We start from the raw sequence: 22,628 nt of genomic DNA, 5'->3' as shown, positions 1-22,628 counted from the left end.
ACATCAAGCTCCCTGCTCTGCGGGAAGCCTGCTTCTCCCTCTCCCACTCCCCCTGCTTGTGTTCCCTCTCTTGCTGTGTCTCTCTCTCAAATAAATTACTTTAAAAAAATAAAATAAAATAAAACCTTTTACTAGAATTCAACTTTCAGATAAAGAGCTGGTATCCAAGATCTATAAAGAACTTCTCAAACTCAACACCCAAAAAAACAAATAATCATGTCAAAAAATGGGCAGAAGACATGAATAGACACTCTCCAAAGAAGACATACAAATGGCTAACAGACACATGAAAAAGTGTTCAACATCATCAGCCATCAGGGAAATACAAATCAAAACCGCATTGAGATACCACCTTACACCAGTTAGAATGGCTAAAATTAACAAGACAGGAAACAACAAATGTTGGTGAGGATGTGGAGAAAGAGGAACCCTCTTACACTGTTGGTGGGAATGCAAGTTGGTGCAGCCACTTTGGAAAACAGCATGGAGGCTCCTCAAGAAGTTAAAAATAGAGCTACCCTATGACCCAGCAATTGCACTACTGGGTATTTACCCCAAAGACACAGATGTAGTGAAAAGAAGGGCCATATGCACCCCAATGTTCATAGCAGCAATGTCCACAATAGCCAAACTGTGGAAGGAGCCGAGATGCCCTTCAACAGACGAATAGATAAAGAAGATGTGGTTCATATATACAATGGAATATTACTCAGCCATCAGAAAGGATGAATACCCACCACTTGCATCAACATGGATGGAAATGGAGGGGATTATACTAAGTGAAATAAGTCAGGCAGAGAAAGACAATTATCATATGGTTTCACTCATGTGTGGGACATAAGGAATAGCAGGGAGGACCATAGGAGAAGGGAGGAAAACTGAAGGGGGGGAAATCCAGGAGGGCGGGGAGGCAAACCATGAGAGACTATGGACTCTGGGAAACAATCTGAGGGTTTCGGGGAGGGGGGATGGGGTAGCCCAGTAATGGGTATTAAGGAGGGCACGTGTTGTAATGAGCACTGGGTATTTTATGCAAATAATGAATATTGGAACACTACATCAAAAACTAATGATGTACTGTATGGTGACTAACAGAAAAAAAAAATTCAACTTTCTGATTAAAAAGACCTTCACTGCAAAACTATGAAGAATTTCACTCATGTTTTCTTCTAGTATTTTTGCTTTCATTTTTACATTTAATCCTTTTGAACTTTGATCCTGGTGTATGGTCTAAGATGTGGATCCAGATTTATTTTATTCCAAATGGCTACCAGTTATCCCTAAACCCTTTGTTAAAAATCTAAATCAATTTTGACCCCACTCATTTATGATCTCACCTTTACCCTAAATACCCAAGTGTATTTGAGACTATTTCTGGAATTTCTGTCCTGTCTCACTGGCTTGCTACTCAAAGTTACCGCCACACTCCTAAAACAGAGCTCTGCAACATGGACCAGTCTCTACTCACCACTCTCTCTTTTCTCTGCTGGCACTCCTGCATGCCATTTTTCATTGAACTTCAGAATCAGTTTGTGTAGAACCCAAGAGAAACAGGCTGGCATTTTTATTTGAAATCTTGTTAAATGAATAATCTGATTTAGAGAGATTAGGCTTTCTTATTCAAGAATACATATGTCCTTACATTTGTTCAAGGCTACTTTTGTGAGCTTTGGGAATGTTTTAAAAGTTTTCCTCTTCTGGATTTTGCATATTTCTAAGCATCCTTATAGGATTTTTTTTGTTGTTGATATTTTTTGTCTTCTCCTTCCTTATACTTCACAACCAATTGCTGTTTTGTGTATACAAAAGCTATGGATCACAGCATACTGATTTTCTATCTCCATAATAGGGGATAGGGCATCTGTACACTGGGATGACATGCAGTTGTTAAGAACAAAGAACAGGTGTCTATGCAGTGACAGGGTGTGGGGGTGGAAGGGCTTACAGTCTTGTGAGGAACCGTTCATGTCAGGGAAGAAGAGGTGGGGCACAGAGAACTTACTGCAGATGCTTTGGTATTTTAAAAAATTTTACATATATTTCTTTTACATCATAACAAAGATTTCACAACTGTATCAGCAGGAACAGACCACATTATGTTGCAGCCACAAACCCCTAGCAAATCTGGTGGCACATGGACATGGTTTTCTTGCTCTGGCTCTGTGTCCAGCACAGGGTGTCAGGTGCTTCCACGGACCCTCATCACTCAGGAACCTTCAGGAGGCTCCAGCACTCTACAACGTCACCATCTCCACAAATGGCTTTGGGAAGAAGAGCATGGAGAACCCAACCTGCTGTGAAATGCTTCTACCTAGAAGAGTCACACGTTACTCCCTTCAGACCGTAAGGCTGTATGTCACCGTAAGGTCCCAGACTGGAAACTCGGTGAACAGATGTGCCCACAGGGTGAAACAGCTGAGGCGGGTGCACAGCACTTAGAAAATAGATAAAGTGAGCCACTTCACAAATTTGCACTGAGAAAACCTGCTCTTTAAAAGAGCCCTAAGTAAACTTCTTAACAAAGGACTATTTTTAGATGTAAGTGAACCTGTCCCCCCCCCCACCCACTTTGTTCACCCACACCCACTTTTTTTTTTTAAGTAATTCCCACACTGGGCATGGAACCCATTGTGGGGCTCAAACTCACAACCCTGAGATCAAGAGCTGAGCTGAAATCAAGAGTTGGTCACTTAACTGACTGAGCCACCCAGGCGGCCCCATACTTTTAATTTTCCTATCTGGGAAGACTGAGCTTTCAGACTCTTTATTAAAAGAGTACACACTGATAATACAGAAATCAGTACTTAAATTGACTACAGGTATCCTGAACAGATTCACCCTCCAATGCTTGTAGTTCCCCATGTTGATGACTGGAAGGTCCCCATGATTCACAATCACTCATCAGAGAGCCAGAAGGGGCTCACAAGGTGAGCCTCATGCAGTGCTTTCCTTGGAGGTCTGGTTTCCCCACAGCCTCTGCAGCAGGGACCCAGACCCTGCCAGCCACTCCAAAACTGACCAGATGGGAGGTGCTAAGCTACCGAGAAGGTCCCAAAGGACACCATCAATCTGAGGAAAGGCTCTGTGGCAGGCCTGTGACCTCAGAAGCCCGCCCCTTAGCACTGTGCTGTGGCCACTAATGTGGTCAGAGAAGGAAAACAGCACCCTGGGTAAAGCCCTGGTTTCCCTCCTGAGACACTGGCCCAGTATTTTCAAACTACCCTATTTCCTTCTTCTAACAGCATGTGTACAAGAGATAGCCCCAACACAGGCAGGAGCACAGTGGCTAGGGCACAGGCCCTGGGCCTGCCCAGCAATGCCTGCAATGGCCGTGAGACCACAGGCAAGCTACAGACTACATGTGACAGTTTCCTCATCTGGGATAATACACCCCACCTCATGAGGTTAGCTGTGAACATTTCATAAGTTAATACATGCAAAGTGCTGAAGAGGATGGTATCTGGTACAAAGTACTGAATGTTATTTTTACTAATTCTTCTTGTGCCTACTTTTATGGACTGTTCCCTTTTCCTGTCTTCACTTCTTTGGGACTGTTCTGCCTCGACACTCTCTTTCACCTTCCTTTCGCCCATCATCAGCAAACACCAACTTGCCAAATGCTGTTTTTGAAAGACAGTGGCGTCTGGGACACAAGAGATGTGGGCTAATCAGGAAGACCGTGGCTTTAAAAGCTCTGCAAACGCAGCCTTCCTACCGTTGAGGGGCCACGGACCAAGAGCTGGTGTGGTAGCCTCCACTCCTACACACAGGCCACTGGGTCCACACAGGCATTTAAGCACAGTGGACCCATACCTGCCTGCTGCACCTAAGTGGTGGCAGCCACGCACTGGATATCAGGGCCTCACTGTGACCAGCCCTCATAGGCAGAGTCACAGCCTGGAGTCAGCAGCAGGCTCAATTCACCTCTCAACCAACCCCTACCCGCCCTCCCCGACTCCCGCCACAGAAAAACTGATTCCTGCATTTTTGTAGGTCATGAACTAGCAAAATTTTCTGCAAAATGAGGACTGACACAGTGTTGCCAAGTTTTTAATTTTACCAAGTAAGGATTTCTAAAACTAGCTAATCTGAAGAGAACATTTTAACACCAAAAAATATACAAAGGACACTGTCTCAGAATTTAAACACTATATAAATTTACCTTTATGAGATACTCTCTACACTATCCTTATTTTTCATTTCCCCTTCCACACAGCAAAAACTTAGTTCAAAACTACCATGGACCCCAAGCCAGTACTGGGAACTCCTGCTCCTCAGGAAGGGCACCATGGGCTTCCTCCCTCTTTCCTGCCTTCCTCTTCACACCTATTGGTCCTGTTTTCTGTCTACTTTGGTCCAAGAAGGATGTGGTTTCAGGACAAAACCAATTCCAGAAACCCCCGGATCCCACTTCAGGGCTCTTATTCCTGTATCCTCTCTTTCATTTACGGAAGCAGTATTGGTTACAGGCAAGAAGATAAACTTCTGGCCTCATTCCTAAAGGGGGCCAGTGTAATGATATCTTTTTAGCATCTTATATGGGGTTTTGCTCTACCTGGCCCAGGTCAGAACAGCACAAGTCCTGGATTTTTTATGGTGATAAGAGCTAATGCACAAATAGTAAAGGTATATTTTGACAAAAATCAATACACTGCTTTTCTTTTTTTTAATACATTGCTTTTCTATCTTATCAACAGTGCAAGCATAGAATTTTTTTAAAAATTTCCTCATCACTAATAAAAATAAAATTGTCTCAAAGAAAATGTGGTATATACACACAATGGAATATTATTCAGCCTTAAAAGGAAGGTAATTATGACATATGTCACAACATGGAGGAACCTTTAAGACATTATATGAAGTGAAATAAGCCAGACACAAAAGGACAAATATTCTAGGATTCCACTTCTATGAGGAACCTAGAGTATTCAGAAAGTTTAACAGCTGTCATCAGGGGCTGGGTTTGGGAGTGGGGAGTTAGCATTTAATGCACACAGAGTTTCGGTTCCAGAAGATGAAAAGGTTCTGGAGATGGGGGTGGGCGAGTAGTGATGGCTGCACACCTTGTGAATGTGTTTAATGCCATGTAATTGTGCACTTACAAATGGTAAATTGTTAACGTATATTTTTCCACAATAAAAAATATTTCCAAAGGCTGTCTCATTTGGGAAATGAGCTCCCTTTTCATTTAGCTGTTCACTCAAGAAGCATTCTGTTTGTCTAGCTCCAGATTTGTTTACCAGAACTAAGCATTCCTTACCAACTAGAACAAGAAACTACCTGCTTTCCAAACCTATTTTCACAGCAAAAAAAGGTATCCAAGAAAGTTCTGAAACCTGTGGCAATGCAAAGCAAAAATACAAGGACTGAACATGTATTAGCAATACAGGTAATTTAGTATCTCAAAGAAACACATAAATACTGGGAAAATAAATCAACATGTAAAATAGGTGTCTCCTGTGACCTTCTTTTAAATTAACTAAAAACGAAGACAGAGAGAGTAGAGAGAGAGAAAAGCATTATGCCACCTTATATTTGTATAATGCTGATCTGATCTTGTTGCAATCTTAGTACAACTCAGTGAAGCAGGGAGGACAGATAACATTCCCAGTATAGAGATGTGGAAACTAAGCTCATAGCTGTTAGATAACTTGCTCAAGGTAAGGCCTCAGCTGGGGAATGAGCTCAGGTCCTTGGCGTCTAAGTCTGGGCCACTCTTCCTATTCAACTAAATCCTCATTTGGAATGAATTAAATACTGCCAGATCCAGAAAATTTTTAGAATGAAAAATAATAAAATACAGTTCCCCTGGGTCTTCTTAGGGTTTCAGATCACCCACCTATGCTCAGAATCCCAAAGGCTGGTGGCAGCCAAACTCATAGAAGTTCCAGGTGGCGGCAAGTACACAGGTGAGAATGAAAGCTGGGGAAAAAAATTTTCTTTCAAAATGCTCATGTAAAAGTTCTATAACATTTGTGTCTTGTTTTGCTTTTAAAGATTTTATTTATTTATTTGACAGAGAGAGAGACAGCAAGAGAGGGAACACAAGCAGGGGGAGTGGGAGAGGGAGAAGCAGGTTTCCCGAAGAGCAGGGAGCCTGATGCGAGGCTCGATTCCAGGACCCTGGGATCATGACCTGAGCCAAAGGCAGACGCTTAAGGACTGAGCCACCCAGGCACCCCTTGTTTTGTTTTTTTAAACAACTCTGAAATACAACTGATATGAATTGCAAATATTTAAAGTGTATAATTTTGTCAGTTTTAACACATGTAAACACTTTTGAAACCATCACCACAATCAAGATAGTGAACATACCCATCACCCCCAAAATTCACCTTGCTCCTTTTAATTCTTCCCTCCTGCCCCTCTCTGGTCCCCGCTCCCCACCCCAAACAGTCATAGATCCACGGTCTGCAACTACAGGATAATTTCATATAAACGGATATCTTTTGACTGCCTTCTTTCACTCAGCATAATTACTTCGAGATTCATTTGTTTGTTCATTATTGCCTGTATCATTCTTAAAAAAAAAAAAAAAACTTATTTTTTAGAGTTTTAGGTTCACAGCAAAACTGAGCAGAAGGTACACAGAGATTTATCATAGACCTCCGCCCCACACACATGCACCCCTACAATCAACACCCAGCACCAGAGTGGTACATTTGTTACAACTGATGAGGCAATATTGACACATCTTTACCACCTAAAACCCATTTACTTTAGGTTCACTCTTGGTGTTGTGCATTCTAAAAGTTCTGCCAAATATATAATGACATGTATCTACTGCTACAGTATACTGCAGACATTTCACTGCCCTAAATATCCTTTGTGGTCCCAGTTCATTCCTTTTGATTGCTGAGTAATATTCTACTGTGGGGCTATGCAATTCGCTTTTACACACACTTGCTGATGGGTATTGGACTGTTTCCAGTTTTCTTTGTTTAAAGGTTTTATTTTTAAGTAATCTCTCCACCCAACATGGGGCTTAAATTTACAACCCCAAGATCAAGAGTCACATACTCCACTGACTGAACCAGCCAGGCACCCTGGATCATTTCCAGTTTTTGCCTATTACAGATTAAACCTGCTATTAACATTATTATTTTCGTTTTTGATTTCTTTGATTTGTTTCGGTCTTTATTATACGTTTCTTTTTCTGTTTACTTTGGGTTTAATTCCCACTTTTTGTTTATTAGTTTCTTAATACGGAGACTGAAGTCACTGAAGACCTTCCTTCCTAGGGCATTTGGTACTATAAATTCCCCAAGGATGCTTTAGGAGCATACACTTGTCTTTATTTTCATTCAGTTTGGACTACTTTCTAATTTCCTCTTGGATTTTTTCCATGACCCATGGCTTATTCAAAAGTGTGTTATTCACTTCACAGATGTTTCAGGATTTTCCAGACATCTTGTTTTTACTGATTTCTAATTTAATTCCTTATGGTCACAAAACAGACTTTGCATGACTTAAATTCTTTTAAAGCTCTTGAGACTTGTTTTATGGTCTAGAATATAATCTATCTGCTTTGATGTGCACTTGAGGAGAACATGTATCTGCCTCTGTTGGACAGACTGCCAATCAAGGTAAGTTGGTGGACAGTGTTGCTGAAGTCTATTACATCCTTGCTGATTTTCTGCCTCCTACTTCTATCAGTTATTGAAATCTCTGGCTATAATCGTGGATGTGTCTATTTTCTTCACAGTTCTATTTCTGGTGTACGGATTTTGAAGCTCTGTCAATTACATATACAAATGTTCAAAGTTGTTATGTCCTCTTGATTAACTGATCTGTCATTATGAAATGATTTGCTTTATCTCTCATAATATTCTCTGCTCGGAAATATATGTTGATATTAATATAGCCACCCCTGCTGCCTTTTCTCTTTCTTATGATTCTTCATATCATTTTCTTATATATAGCTGACTTTCTGTAGAAATACAGTATACAATACAATAATACAATGTTTATTAGTAAGGCTTCTGGTTAACAGTAGGCTATTAGCAGTTGAAGTTTTGTGGAGTCAAAAGTTATACACAGTTTTTTGACTGCATGGGACTGGGTATCCCTAATCCTCCATGTTGTTCAAGGGGCAACTTGGTACATAAAATATATATGTAATATATAACATATAAAGGTTTGCATAATATATATATAGTATCTCATATTCTCTCAGAATGAACAAAAGAGTAAAGTCAGGATTCATTCCCCAAGACTAACAGTTGGTTAAATTCTTCTTAGTTCATAGGTGGAAACCTGAAGAACAATCTTCAAAATCTTATCTGAACACAGTGAATATTGGGGTAATTTCACTCAACAGAATTGAAAAAGTTAAGGCCTTAATAAAATACACAAGAGCAATTCATAAATGTCTCTTTGTTCCCAGAGAAGAAAACAAAAAAATCATGAGGATGTTGGCAGAATTGTCCTGCTGTGAAAAGGCCTTATTCTTCTGCCAGAGACAAAAATGTTTTACACTACAGTATAGCTTGTTTTCAGGTGCTTTACACGCAACTGCATTACCCACTGTTACAAAAAAACAAAAATTCAACTGAGTGCATTTTAAAGCTCTCATTGGCTTTATTCAGCAATTCCTGAATCAGGCAGCACCTAACCCAGCAGACAGGAGCTTGGAGGAACAGTACAAAATGAATGCTTTTACAAGCAGAGAAGTGAGCATGAACAAGGAAGTTATACTGGACAAAAAAGCGGGTTGGTTATTGCCTGGTCACTTTCCTTTAGGGGATGGCAGGGGTCTGTCTGTCAGGCAGATTACCTCGCTTGTTGGTCAGGCAATTCCTGAACGAGTGGTTTAAGATTCCATTTCTGGGAGAGCTGAAGCTGTAATTAAGTTAGGTCTTGGTTTGGCAAAGTAGGGCTTAGCCTAAGGGACTCCACTTGGGGCCTGTTGTCTTATGTTTAACACTACCTTGCTTTATTTTTCTTTATACCATTTTGCACCCCTTGAAATTTTACTGTATATGTAAATGCTACCTTTTTTGCTGCCTTTCTCCTTCATGACAATGTAAGCTCTGTAAAACAGGCTGGGACCTGTCTGTCTCCTGTGCAACATTTTGTCCACATCCTCTTGCACACAGTAGGCCTCAACAAGTATTTGTTAGATGAATGAAAGAACAAACATGCAAGCAATAATTTTGATATATACCACAATGTTAACAGTAATTAACCAGGGAAATTCCACTTTCCCATTATCTTCTCTGTTTTAAATTTTTATTAAGGGGGCGCCTGGGTGGCTCAGGTGTTAGGCGTCTGCCTTCGGCTCAAATCATGATCTCAGGGTCCTGGGATCGAGCCCCACGTCGGGCTATCTGCTCAGCAGGAAGCCTGCTTCTCCCTCTCCCACCCCCCTCCTTGTGTTCCCTCTCTCGCTGTCTCTCTCTCTGTCAAATAAATAAAATCTTTAAAAAAAATTTTTTATTGAGAAATCTTTATTCCTTTTGTAATCAGAAAAAAAAATTTAAATGAGAGAGGAACAGAGGAAGAGAGAGGGTTCCTTGAGGGCTGCCTTTCACCATGGTGATCACCATCCCTGTAGATCCTTGCCTTGGTGCCTGCAGAATCTCCCTTATGCTTTCCCTTGAGGCCGTGGGGCTGTAATGGCAGGCTCCCAGTCAGCCTACACTGGCGTAGCAGTCCCTTCCTTCTAGAACCCTAAGCCAAATATCAAATGTCCAGTCTTATATTCCTTCCCATAGGTTCTGGCCATGATATGCCTTGTTGAAGTGTGCTGTGTCCCCACACTGTGAGAATTTCTTTTCTTCTATCTACAGAAACCCTGGTAAGCCAGGGATGCACTGATAGGATGCACTACATCCTGTCAAAGAAGTGAGAGCCTAACCACCATTATCTTGATCCCAAAACCAGACAAAGACCCCATCAAAAAGGAGTATTACAGACCAATATCCTTGATGAACATGGATGCAAAAATTCTCACCAAGGGGGCGCCTGGGTGGCTCAGTCATTGGGCATCTGCCTTCGGCTCAGGTCATGATCCCAGGGTCCTGGGATTGAGCCTCGCATCGGGCTCCCTGCTCAGTGGGAAGCCTGCTTCTCCCTCTCCCACTCCCCCTGCTTGTGTTCCCTCTCTCGCTGTGTCTCTCTCTGTCAAATAAATAAATAAAATCTTTAACAAAAAAAAATTCTCACAAAAATAATAGCCAATAGGATCCAACAGTACATTAAAAGGATTATTCACCACGACCAAGTGGGATTTATCTCTGGGCTGCAAGGTTGGTTCAACATCTGCAAATCAATCAGTGTGATACAACACATTAATAAAAGAAAGAACAAGAACCATATGATCCTCTCAGTAGATGCAGAAAAAGCATTTGACAAAGTACAGCATCCTTTCTTGATCAAAACTCTTCAGAGTATAGGGATAGAGGGTACATACCTCAATATCATAAAAGTCATCTATGAAAAACCCACAACGAATATCATTCTCAATGGGGAAAAACTGAGAGCTTTCCCCCTAAGGTCAGGAACACGGCAGGGATGTCCACTATCACCACTGCTATTCAACATAGTATTAGAATTCCTAGCCACAGCAATCAGACAACAAAAAGAAATCAAAGGCATCCAAATCGGCAAAGAGGAAGTCAAACTCTCACTCTTTGCAGATGATATGATACTTTATGTGGAAAACCCAAAAGACCCCACCCCAAAATTGCTAGAACTTATACAGGAATTCAGTAAAGTGGCAGGATATAAAATCAATGCACAGAAATCAGTGGCATTCCTATACACCAACAACAAGACCAGAGAAAGAGAAGTTAAGGAGTCGATCCCATTTACAATTGCACCCAAAACCATAAAATACCTAGGAATAAATCTAACCAAAGAGGCAAAGGATCTGTACTCAGAAAACTATAAAATACTCATGAAAGAAATTGAGAAAGACACAAAGAAATGGAAAAACGTTCCATGCTCATGGATTGGAAGAAGAAATATTGTGAAGATGTCAATGCCACCTAGAGCAATCTACACATTCAATGCAATCTCCATCAAAATACCATCAACTTTTTTCAAAGAAATGGAACAAATCATCCTAAAATTTGTATGGAACCAGAAAAGACCCTGAATAGCCAGAGGAATGTTGAAAAAGAAAAGCAAAGCTGGCGGCATCACAATTCCGGACTTCCAACTCTATTACAAAGCTGTCATCATCAAGACAGTATGGTCCTGGCACAAAAACAGATACATAGATCAGTGGAACAGAATCGAGAGCCCAGAAATGGACCCTCAACTCTGTGGTCAACTAATCTTTGACAAAGTAGGAAAGAATGTCCAATAGAAAAAAGACAGTCTCTTCAACAAATGGTGTTGGGAAAATTGGACAGCCACATGCAGAAGAATGAAACTGGACCATTTCCTTACACCACACACAAAAATAGACTCCAAATGGTTGAAAGACCTAAATGTGAGACGGGAGTCCATCAAGATGCTAAAGGAGAACACAGGCAGCAATGTCTTCGACCTCACCCGCAGCCACTTCTTCCTAGAAACATCGCCAACTGCAAGGGAAGGAAGGGCACAAATGAACTATTGGGACTTCATCAAGATAAAGTTTTGCACAGCAAAAGAAACAGTCAACAAAACCAAAAGACAACCGACAGAATGGGAGAAGATATTTGCAAATGACATATCAGATAAAGGGCTAGTATCCAAAATCTATAAAGAACTTAACTCAACACCCAAAGAACAAATGATCCAATCAAGAAATGGGCAGAAGACATGAACAGACATTTTTCCAAAGAAGACATCCAAATGGCCAACAGACACATGAAAAAGTGCTCAACATCACTCGGCATCAGGGAAATCCAAATCAAAACCTCAATGAGATACCACCTCACACCAGTCAGAATGGCTAAAATTAACAAGTCCAGAAACAACAGATGTTGGTGGGGATGCGGAGAAAGGGGAACCCTCCTACACTGCTGGTGGGAATGCAAGCTGGTGCAGCCACTCTGGAAAACAGTATGGAGGCTCCTCAAAAAGTTGAAAACAGAGCTACCGTATGACCCAGCAATTGCACTACTGGGTATTTACCACAAAGATAAAAATGTAAGGATCCGAAGGGGTACGTGTACCCTGATGTTTATAGCAGCAATGTCCACAATAGCCAAACTGTGGAAAGAGTCAAGATGTCCACTGACAGATGAACGGATAAAAAAGAAGTGATACACACACACACACACACACACACACACACACACACACACACACACACACACACACACACGGAATATTATGCAGTCATCAAAAGGACTGAGATCTTGCCATTTGCAACGACGTGGATGGAACTGGAGGGTGTTATGCTGAGCGAAATAAGTCAATCAGAGAAAGACATGTATCATATGACCTCACTGATATGAGGAATTCTTAATCTCAGGAAACAAACTGAGGGTTGCTGGAGTGGTGGGGGGTGGGAGGGATGGGGTGGTTGGGTGATAGACACTGGGGACAGTATGTGCTATGGTGAGCACTGTGAATTGTGCAAGACTGTTGAATCACAGATCTGTACCTCTGAAACAAATAATACAATATATGTTAAAAAAAAAAAAAGAAGATAGCAAGAGGGGAAGAATGAAGGGGCGAAATTGGAGGGGGAGACGAACCATGAGAGACGGTGGACTCTGAAAAACAAACTGAGGGTTCTAGAGGGGATGGGGTGGGAGGATGGGTTAGCGTGGTGATGGGTATTAAAGAGGGCACGTTCTGAATGGAGCACTGGGTGTCATGCACAAACAATGAATCATGGAACACTACATCAAAAACTAATGGTGTAATGTATGATTAACATAACAATAAAATTTTTTTTAAATAGTGAGAGCCTAAAAGATGAGATTCTCTGCAGATAAATCGGCACAAAAAAATGTCAGAACAACGAAAGACAAAAGTGAGATCAGACTAACCATCTCCAGCCATGCCTGTATTTTGTCTTTACTATAGATATCATTAAAATATTTGAGTGTAAGAGCTGATGGCTGCCATGAATAAAAACTGACAGACAACAAACTCCCTGAGAACAGGTACTGTTTCCTTCCATCTTTATGTTCCCAGTGCCTAGCATGCATCTGACCAAAAACCCAAGTATTATAACTATGTGCTGAGTAAAACAACCTATGGGCACTCACCACTGACATGGCCTTTTTCAGGTAGCGGTGAAATGGTCTTCCAGGGCCAGGAATGGCACAAGTCAAGGATGAAAGAAGAAAGGGTGGGAAGTCTCTGTTGTACAAGAAAATAGTTAAAAGCCATATATGTCTCTCAGGGACCTGAACCACTGGAACTGCGACTGCATCAAAATGACCTGCTCCAACCCTGAACATTCCTCCTTCCCATTATGAATAGTTCAGTCCATATATCTAAACCTTGCATGGAGATTCCACAAGTCTGTAAGAACTGAAAACAACTTGAACTTTCTTTTCTTACCCTAAAGCTCAGGGCAACTTCTTTCAAGCTTTAAGAACAGATCCAAGAGTCTAGCATTCCAGAGATCCACTTGTATTCCTTCAGTGACACCCCTTCTTTGCCTTCATCTTTGCAAAATGAGGAGTCTTACTCTTCTGAAACTACTCACAATGACACTCATCGACCCTCCCCTCTTTTTACCTTTTAGGACACTTCCATACCTGGTGAACAGAGCACAGATATCAAGACAACTCAAGTCCACAAGTACCATCTCAAGACAAATTCTATTTAGAAACAGTTCTTTGTGTATTAGCAAAACCTGAGAGCTAAGGATTCTGCCTGGGTCCCACATAATCACTCTATCTTGACCTCAGTTCATGTTGTTCCTTTTCCTACCTCCACCCCCAACCCAGCTATAGCCCCCTCATCATGAGGATGTGTGCAGGAACCTTGTGGAGCCACTGCCCTCCCACTCAGGCCCCCAGAACCAAGCAGCATTCGACTGTGCAGAAACACGTGTGGCTTCTCAGACACAAGCTCACAGCTGAAATGACTTCTCATGGGAGCCATTTCTGAAACATTACATGTCAGAGAGAAAGAAAGAAGAGTCCCTGCTAGGTAGCATGACTGTTCACATTAATGTTTAGCAGTATGGTGGAACAGTCTGTTTAGGTCACGGACAAAGAACTAGGACTGTCCAGGTGGAGAAGTGGAAGGGAAAGACTGCAGCGCCTCTACCACCACCCCTTCCTCAGGGGACCGTGCTCTTATTTCACAGAGAAAGTAGAAGCATGAAGAAGACAACTTCCAATGCTCCCCCCACAAATCTAACCACCTCCCTGTACCTTCGTGGCCCCCTTGGCCTGTCTTCATGTGTGGGCACCCTCCACTTAGCCTTGGGGTGCTGGAGGCCAATCTATGCCTACTGGACCATCCCACTGAGCACAGCAATGAGCTCTAACAACAGCACTTGTCAGAAGCCTCCTCCCACCCCAGGGATCCCCCTTATCTTTATTCCCTTTTATGGTAAAACTCCTTAAAAAATTATCTGCATTTCTTCTCTCCACCTCTCCCTTGAGCCACTCTGTCAGGTTCTTACCCCCAGCATTCCACTAACCCACTCTTGTCAACCACTCATCTCCATGTCACCAAATCCAACAGCCGATCACACTTTCTCTGCAACAGGCTTCTCCACCCAGCTGCCTTGACCCTTTCCTCCTAGCGCTCTTCCTAATCTATTCCCTTGCTTCCTCCAGGTCTCCTCCTCTCCCAGTCCCTAACCACTGAGGACCCGGGGCCCAGCCCTCAGACCCCCATCATGACTCTAAATACTTTCTGCAGGCTAACGGTCAGAAGTCAACCTAACTCCCCTGAACTCCAGCTCCTCCTACCTACTGCATCAGCAAGAGGAGGCACTTCAATATGCCCCCAAACCAAACTCATCACCCCCCAGAGCACTTGCTCTTCCCACAACTGGCCCATCTCAGCACACGGCAGCTCCTTGCCTCCAGCTGCTCAAAAGAAAACTGGTGAAGCATCTCTGACTGTCCTTGCTCGCACACTAATCTACCCCCAAATCTGTTGACATCTCCTTCAAAACAGATCCAGAACGCAGCACTTCTCCCCTCCACAGCTACCGCCAGCCCAAGCCCCCGTAATCTGTTGCCTGGGTGACTCCTAACTGGTCCTCCTGCTCCCTCTGGCCCTCCAGTCTGTCCTTGTCACAGCAGAGTGACATGGTAATGACATCACATCAAGGCATTTCTCCACTCTAAAGAGGCCAGTGGCTTCCATTCAAATGTCCTCTATCAGAAAGGCCTCCTGACACCTAAACCATGCACACAACACAGGTGCTCCTTACTGGCCTACTGTTCTCCTCAGCGCCCCAAACACCTGACGCGGCTTGGTTCTCACTTGTTATCTGCCTCCCCTACCAGAACGTAAAGTCCACAAGATGTGACCTGCATCCATTGCTGCGGCCTCAGCACTGAGAAAAGTTACTCTATATAACAGGTACTCAAACTCTGCTAAGTGAACTGGTGAAAAAAAATGTTGAATAACCAAACAGTACTGTTACAAATGTTATAATACCCACAGATAAGTTCACAGATCATGATCATAACTACAGGCACAACTGGCTGAGAAGACATACTGGAATAGTTTGGGGGCAGAGAAGAAGAGGGTAAATTCCTCTTGACCTAAGTTAACAGAGCTTTCTCAGTACTCCCAACTAATAGTAATAACCCTGGGGATGACCAAAGTAGAAGGTGCTACTAACTGGGTGCTCACCGTGCACCCAGCTCTTCTGTACATCCGAGCTTCATCCCGATCCTACAGGGAAGGTATTTCTATTCCCACATCACAGAGGGAGAAACAGACTCAAAAAGTTGAGCAAGTCTCCCCAACCCACAGAACCTGAAAACACTGGCATGGAGCTCCGTTATCTATGACAGTGATATCCTCTAAGATATCAAATGATACTACAATGAGGACCACGCCCAAATAATGGTCAGTTGGCTAAATGGATATCTCAGGCAAAGTTTTCTGCTACTGTTCTTCCCTGTGTCAGCATCCCCTCTCCTAACTGACCCTTCCCAACGTGGCCTTCAGTTCAGGACAAGACAAATGACTTACCCACTCCCTGTGCTGAAAGAGCCCTCTGTCAAAGCACAAACCCACCTACACCCAAGTTCTGTGGCATCATCTCTGGGAGAAGAGCACTGACTTAATCTGTCAGTTTTCAAGATCATATTACAGTAAAAATTTTTCCTGTAGACTTCATTTTGTAAAGAAAAGCGCCCTAGAAGTAGGAGGAGGAGGAGGAGGATAATGAGTCTGGAAAGGCAGCCTGTCTCCACTGCTGTCAGCATAACCCTGGCAAGATGACCCATCTTCTATTCCTCTTTCCAAGGCTACCTCCATGATAATGTCCTCAGGAGCCTTTGAGCTACTCAAAAATATCTCCCACAGAGAAGCAATGTCTGCCCAGTTACCATACAAGACAGACACTCCCTGGAGAAGGGAGAGTATGCACTGGCTAAAAAGGAACTGAAAAGGAAGCAGAGATACAGGGCACAAAGTCCCACCAAAGAGGGAGACACCAGAGAAGCACCAAGTCTCAGGGTCCTGGGTCCAGGGCTGGAGTGTGGCCTTGATAAGATAAATTGCAATTGGGAAGAGATGAACTTAGCTGGGGGCCTCAGCTGAGGCACCATAAACAAAGCCTGCTCTCTTGCTTGTCAAAGTCCAGGCACAGAATGTACTCTCAGGGAGTGGAAGGAGAAGGGGGATGGAAAAAAAGCCAACTTTAACTACAAAAGCTAGCTCAGAACACACTCTCACCTTCTCAGTATATAAAGAAAGGACAAAGAGATACCATGCAAAGCAGCTCCTAGGGTAAGCTCAAGAAGACTGATGTTGAAGGAGACTGGTGTTAACCTCAGCCACCTGCCTTTCTGGATTATAGTAAAGCCATTAGCACCTGGATGAATTTCCTTGCTTTGGGTCAAGGAAGAACCAAGGATGATGCCTCAGTGCCCCTGTATTTACACTTGAGGATCACCGGCTCTGAAACCTCCCATGCAGCCCACTGGTCTCAGTCACCGGCAGATCCACCTATGAGCTAGGAGTGGAAGGATAAAGACTACTTCACTAAAACACAAAGACCCATGCATCTCATTACCGCCTTCCTAGAGTCCAAATTAGACCACTTATGCCATTAAGGCATATTCCCAAGAACTCCAGGGTTACTGAAAAAAACAGGAAATGCCCGCAAATCCCTTGTTTGCCAAAAATTACCAGATACTGTAAAAAGTAATATCTAGTCCCTCCTCTCAGGGAGTTCAGGGTCAACACATGAGTTAAACATTTACCTTTAAAAACGACCAATCCAGAAATTTTAAAAAACAAAAAATGTTTTGTTCTGTCTTACTCCAAAGTTATTGTTTTTATCTGAATTAGTTGCAACGTTTACAAAGTTTGAGTTCACACAAACACACACACACACCCAGCTACTCTTCTCGAGAGACCGGATGATCTGGCCACCCTAGTGCCACATTCCTGCCACGGGCAGCAACAGGAGAGGTTCAGTAGCTCCTTTCAGATGGAAGATGTTCTCTCTACTTCTCCAGAACCTTCAGCAATATCCTGGTCTCCCAGAATTAACAAAAAAAATTTTTATTTGGGGGAAAAAAAAAGATTTTTTTCAAAGAAAAAATACTTCAGTGTATATCTGTGTATGAGATATACCATTAGCTAGTCTAAATAATTAAAGGGGAGAAAAGGAAAAAAATGTAAGCACACAAAATTAGGGAACAGGACAGGGATAACAGTCCCAGATACAGAGGCAAAAGCTGGATAAAACAGATGATTTTCTATGAATGTATAAATCACCAACACTAAACCCAGAAAGAGACAGCAAATCTAAAAAAAAAGCACCCGGCTTAGGTAGTTTTACAGGGGAATTCCATCAAATTTAAAGAAACAGATCATTTCAAAAGTATTTAAATAGGCTAAAGCGGAGAAAGCTTTTAATAAAGCTAAGGAAAGCATTAAAACAACTTGATAAAGATTACATTAAAAATACAAAATTACAGGGGCGCCTGGGTGGCTCTGTCAGTTAAGTGGCTGCCTTCGGCTCAGGTCATTACCCCAGGGTCCTGGAATCGAGCCCCATGTCCGGCTCCCTGCTCAGCGGAGAGCCTCCTTCTCCCTCTCCCTCTGCCTGCCACTCTGCCTACTTGTGCTATCTCTTGTCAAATAAACAAATAAAATCTTTAAAAAAAAAATTACAAACTAGTTTCACAAATAACAATGTAAAATGACTAAGTAAAATATTAATAGAATCTGGCTACACATTAACAGAGTTTTCACTGATGATTCAGTAATAAGATGATTCAATAACATAAAAGCTGTTACTATAATCCACATATTTTTTAATATTTTATTTCTTTATTTGACAGAAAGAGACACAGTGAGAGAGGGAACACAAGCAGGAGGAGTGGGAGAGGGAGAAGCAGGCTTCCCGCGGAGCAGGGAGCCAGATGCAGGGCTCAATCCCAGGACCCTGGGATCATGACCTGAGCCAAAGGCAGACGCTTAACGACTGAGCCACCCAGGCGCTCCTGTTACTATAATTCATGCTAACAGGTCAAGGAAGAACATCTATGTGATAATTTCACAGATGCTAAAATGGCATTTCATAAGATTCAACAACCATTTTTGATTAAAAAAACAAATAGCAACAACGCACACCTTAGCAAAATAACCAGTGTGGCAAAAACACTAAAAGCATTCTCAGTAAAGTAAGGAACAAAATAAGGTACCCACTATCATTCCAAGTATTTAATCTTGTTCTGAAAATACAATGCAACTAAAAAAGAGAAACAAGACAAAAAGTACAAAACATGGAATGATATTCTTATTATTTGTAACTGATATGATGTTATACCTGAAAATCCTAGAGAACCAACGGCAAAAACTACTAAAAACAATACAATTACATAAGTTGCTGCTTACAAAATTAATAAGTACTGGGGCGCCTGGGTGGCTCAGTCAGCTAAGCGTCTGCCTCCAGCTCAGGTCATGATTCCAGGGTCCTGGGATGGAGCCTAAGGTTGGGCTCCTTGCTCAGCGGGGAGCCTGCTTCTCCCTCTGCCTGCTGCACTCCCTACTTGTGCGCTCTCTCTCTCTCTAATAAAGAAATAAAATCTTAAAAAAAAATAAGTACAATGATAAAAATATGTAATATAAGGGGTCCTACGCAACAACAAAAAAGATCAAATAACCAGGAATAAACTTAAGAAATGTACAGGATTTTTAAACAAACCACATTTTAAAAGACATTTCTGAGACAACTGGAGAAATGTGTATGTAGATTGGATATTAAATTAGTAATAGGCAATAAATTGTTAAATTTGATAAATATAAAAAATTTGGGGGGCACCTGGGTGGCTCAGTTGGTTAGGCGACCGCCTTCAGCTCAGGTCATGATCCTGGAGTCCCGAGATCGAGTCCTGCATCGGGCTCCCTGCTCGGCGGGGAGTCTGCTTCTCCCTCTGACCCTCGCGCCTCTCATGCTCTCTCTCTCTCTCCCATTCTCTCTCTCAAATAAATAAATATTTAAAAAATTTTTGATAAATAGAGCAAATGAGGTTATATATATTTTCAAAAGTCCCTATTTGTTCTAGTTCCCAAGTAGTTATGAATAAAATCATTTGTTTTAAAATATTCTAGTCCCACCCCCTACGAAGAAACAGAGGCAGGAGGGACAAGTGGTTCAAGATTGGCAACACATGGCAAACTGTTTAAGATGTGATTGATACATCAAGGTTCATTATATTGTCTTCCTTATTTTTGTCTATTTGAAAATGTGCACAATAGAACCCAACAAAGGCAGGTAATGAGAGACCCAAGGTACACAACAGGCTTATAAAAACACACAAAAATTGCCGCCTAACACTTAGAAATGCAAATTAAAGCTACAAATCAGACGTCATTTTCATCAAATAGAAAAAAGATCAAAATACTTGGTAACCTTCAGTATTGGGGGGAAGGGTGGCAACTGACTCTGCTGGGGAAAGTACCCAGTACCCGTCAGTACACTGGAGGGCACTTTGGACTCACCTTTCAAAATTATAAACACACACTCCTTGGCCCAGGAATTTACACTACAGATACTAATTCAGTAAGTATTTTCCGCCACCTGCTATGGCCATGCACTGGAGACCAGAAAAGTGGAGGAACCAACGCTGCTGCTCTCATGGGGATTCCATTCTTATAGGGGAGGAGATAACCAATAAAGCAAGTTAAGTACACAGACAATTGCAAGGTCAAAAGAGATAAGTGTGATGAAAAAAAGCAAACAGAATAAGGGCGTTGGGAGTGGCAAGAAGTCTATTTTGGATGGGCTGGACTGGGAGGGCCTCTCTGAGGACGTGATAGTTGGGCAGAGATCTAGGTGAAGAAGAAAACAAAGCAGAAGAATGTCCAGGAGAACATTCCAAGAAATAGGGAAGGAAGCCACAGGATAACACACAAATTTGGCTTTCCTGCCCTCTGCTTTTCTTTTTATTCCCTAACAGTCTTTCATTCCTCCAAAGGATATGAGCACCTCTTGAATGTCTTTGTCCCAATACAAAAATGAAAATAAGCATATCCTTTTAATACAGTACATCTTTCGAGGAAGGTGCCAGGTCAGCACTGTTTCCCCAAACACTATGGTGCCTAACAATTTCATTTCTTCAAAGGAAGAATTCCCAAACTTATCTAGGTATAATGCCAAACCGGTTAACAAAAGTACACTAAAGCTATTCATAAGTTTGTAATGAAGATAAACCTTTGCAAAAAAAAAGAGAACAAATTAGTTTCACAAAAGATATCGACCAGTTACTAGATAACTTTGTACAAAAAAAAAAAAAAAAATACTGTCAGTCCCTGACCTTCTGGCAAGAATGTGAACCATTGACTTAGAGGAGACTATGGTTTAAATTCACAACCTTTTAAGCAATGAAGTTGAAATGTTGAAGTGTCTATCTGAATATTTCTATTTATCCAAATACTTATATTTTTATTTATCCAAATATTCATATTTTCAATTTCATGATCTTTTAGGCAATGAAACTGATATTTTTAGAGACTATTTTGATAAATACTTGACACTGAAGTGGCCAGTATCAATTAAGGGCATTCCAGTTGACCCCAAAAGAAATGACTCTGCAACAGCACCTGAGAATATTACGTACTAACTTGTTCAAAACCGTGAAACATCCAGACTTCAAAATTGTCATGAATGATACGTTCTATGAAGAGCCAGCTTAATTACGAAGCTAGCATAGAGGGAGAGATTTGTCCCTGTGAAATACACTAACTTAATTCTGAAATCAGCTTTACCTGGATGCATTCATCTCCTACTCAGAGGGAGAACGCAAAAAACTAAAAGACTTCCTGCCTCTACAGAGATTCCTAAGGAGACAACTCGCGTAGTCAATTTCAAGCACCACTAGCCATCTGCACAATCAACGACAGGTTTCCCTCCAACAGCTGACGATGCGGTGTATCCCTGCCCACAGCACACCATTTAACCTTGCCCCAAAGGTCCAGCAGTTCTGGGCAGAGAATGCCACTTCTGACAACTAGTTAACCCGAGAAAAATTACCAAAGTGAGAAACCGGGAAAAAGGTAAGCTTCCGCACACGCCAGCCCAGCAAGAGGGGCGCTCAGTTTGGGGTTCTATGCAGATCTGAGGCGAAGAATCCCAACGCTCTCTGGCTCGGGAGCATGCCCCTTCCGCGTCCCACCTCTTACATGCGGGAGGTCCAGGAGCCTCACATGGGACGCCCCCCACGCCCTCTACTCTCCCACGCAGGGTCGTGATTGCCCGCCGCTCCCAGCCCCTGGGAGAAACGCTGGTCCAGCCCGTCGCGGACCAGGTCCCACTGGCTCACCTGGGAATGGTAGGGGCACGGGGCTGGGCTCCGCGGAGGGCCAGAAAAGGACACCAGGGGAGGGAAGGGGACAGTCGGGGGCGACCCCGCAGGCAGATATCTGGAAAGGATGCCCACGGGCCGCATCTGCGGGCCAAGCGAGGGAAAGGGATGGAGGAGAATTGGAAGAGGACACCGAAGGATGGAGGGTAGACATGGGGCGCTCCTGCAGGCAAGAAACTTATGGAGGGGTGGGGGGCTTAAGGGCTGCGTGCGGGCCAGGTAGGGGGCCCCGCTCCTGCGCCGTGCCTCACCTGCCCAGTGCCCGCTTCATGCCCGCGTCCGCGGCGCAGCGCGGCTCTGCCGGCCCCTTGCCCGCCAGGCGCAGGTTCTGCTTCAGGCGGCAGTCGGCGTCCAGCGCCTCGGCAGCCGAGCCGGAGGAGGACGAGCCCGAAGCGGCGCAGCGCTCATGCTCCAAGGCGACGGGCTCGGTCCGCTTCCTCATCCCGCGGCCGAGACGGCCAGCCGCCGACGGCGTCCGCTGACCTCACCCGCCCGCCCGCGCTGCAGTAGCCGCTACTCACAGGAGCCGCTGCCGCCGGGAGCCCGCAGCCACTCGCATTCCAGCGCCAGGCCTCGCCGCCCGGCTCTACGGACCGGCGCCGGGGACCAGGTCGGCAGCGCCAGCCAATCAGCGCCGTGCTCCCACCGGCCCCGCCCCCGGCCCGCCCCCTCCTTCGTTCCGCCGGGAGCGCGCCCGGCGTCCCCGGC

General features: G+C 43.3%; 1 protein-coding gene across 2 annotated transcripts in view; it reads right to left on the bottom strand.

The window, feature by feature from the left end:
- ABHD12 (abhydrolase domain containing 12, lysophospholipase) overlaps positions 1-22,531 on the bottom strand; it is an 89,665-nt gene extending 67,134 nt beyond the window's left edge. Inside the window, exon 1 of one of the 2 annotated variants that reach the window (XM_028123737.2) lies at positions 22,442-22,531. In XM_028123737.2, coding sequence (XP_027979538.1) covers positions 22,442-22,479 — 38 coding nt within the window. In that variant the 5' untranslated portion in view covers positions 22,480-22,531. The other variant, XM_028123736.2, reaches the window with a different exon arrangement.
- Between the last annotated feature and the right edge of the window lie 97 nt (positions 22,532-22,628).

Source organism: Eumetopias jubatus, unplaced genomic scaffold (assembly GCF_037043125.1).
Source record: "Eumetopias jubatus isolate StellerSeaLion01/CBP00866 unplaced genomic scaffold, mEumJub1_p1.0 scaffold_9, whole genome shotgun sequence".
Taxonomy (NCBI): domain Eukaryota; kingdom Metazoa; phylum Chordata; class Mammalia; order Carnivora; family Otariidae; genus Eumetopias; species Eumetopias jubatus.
Note: the sequence above shows the minus strand (reverse complement) of the source record. Positions and strands in the feature narration are given on the sequence as shown.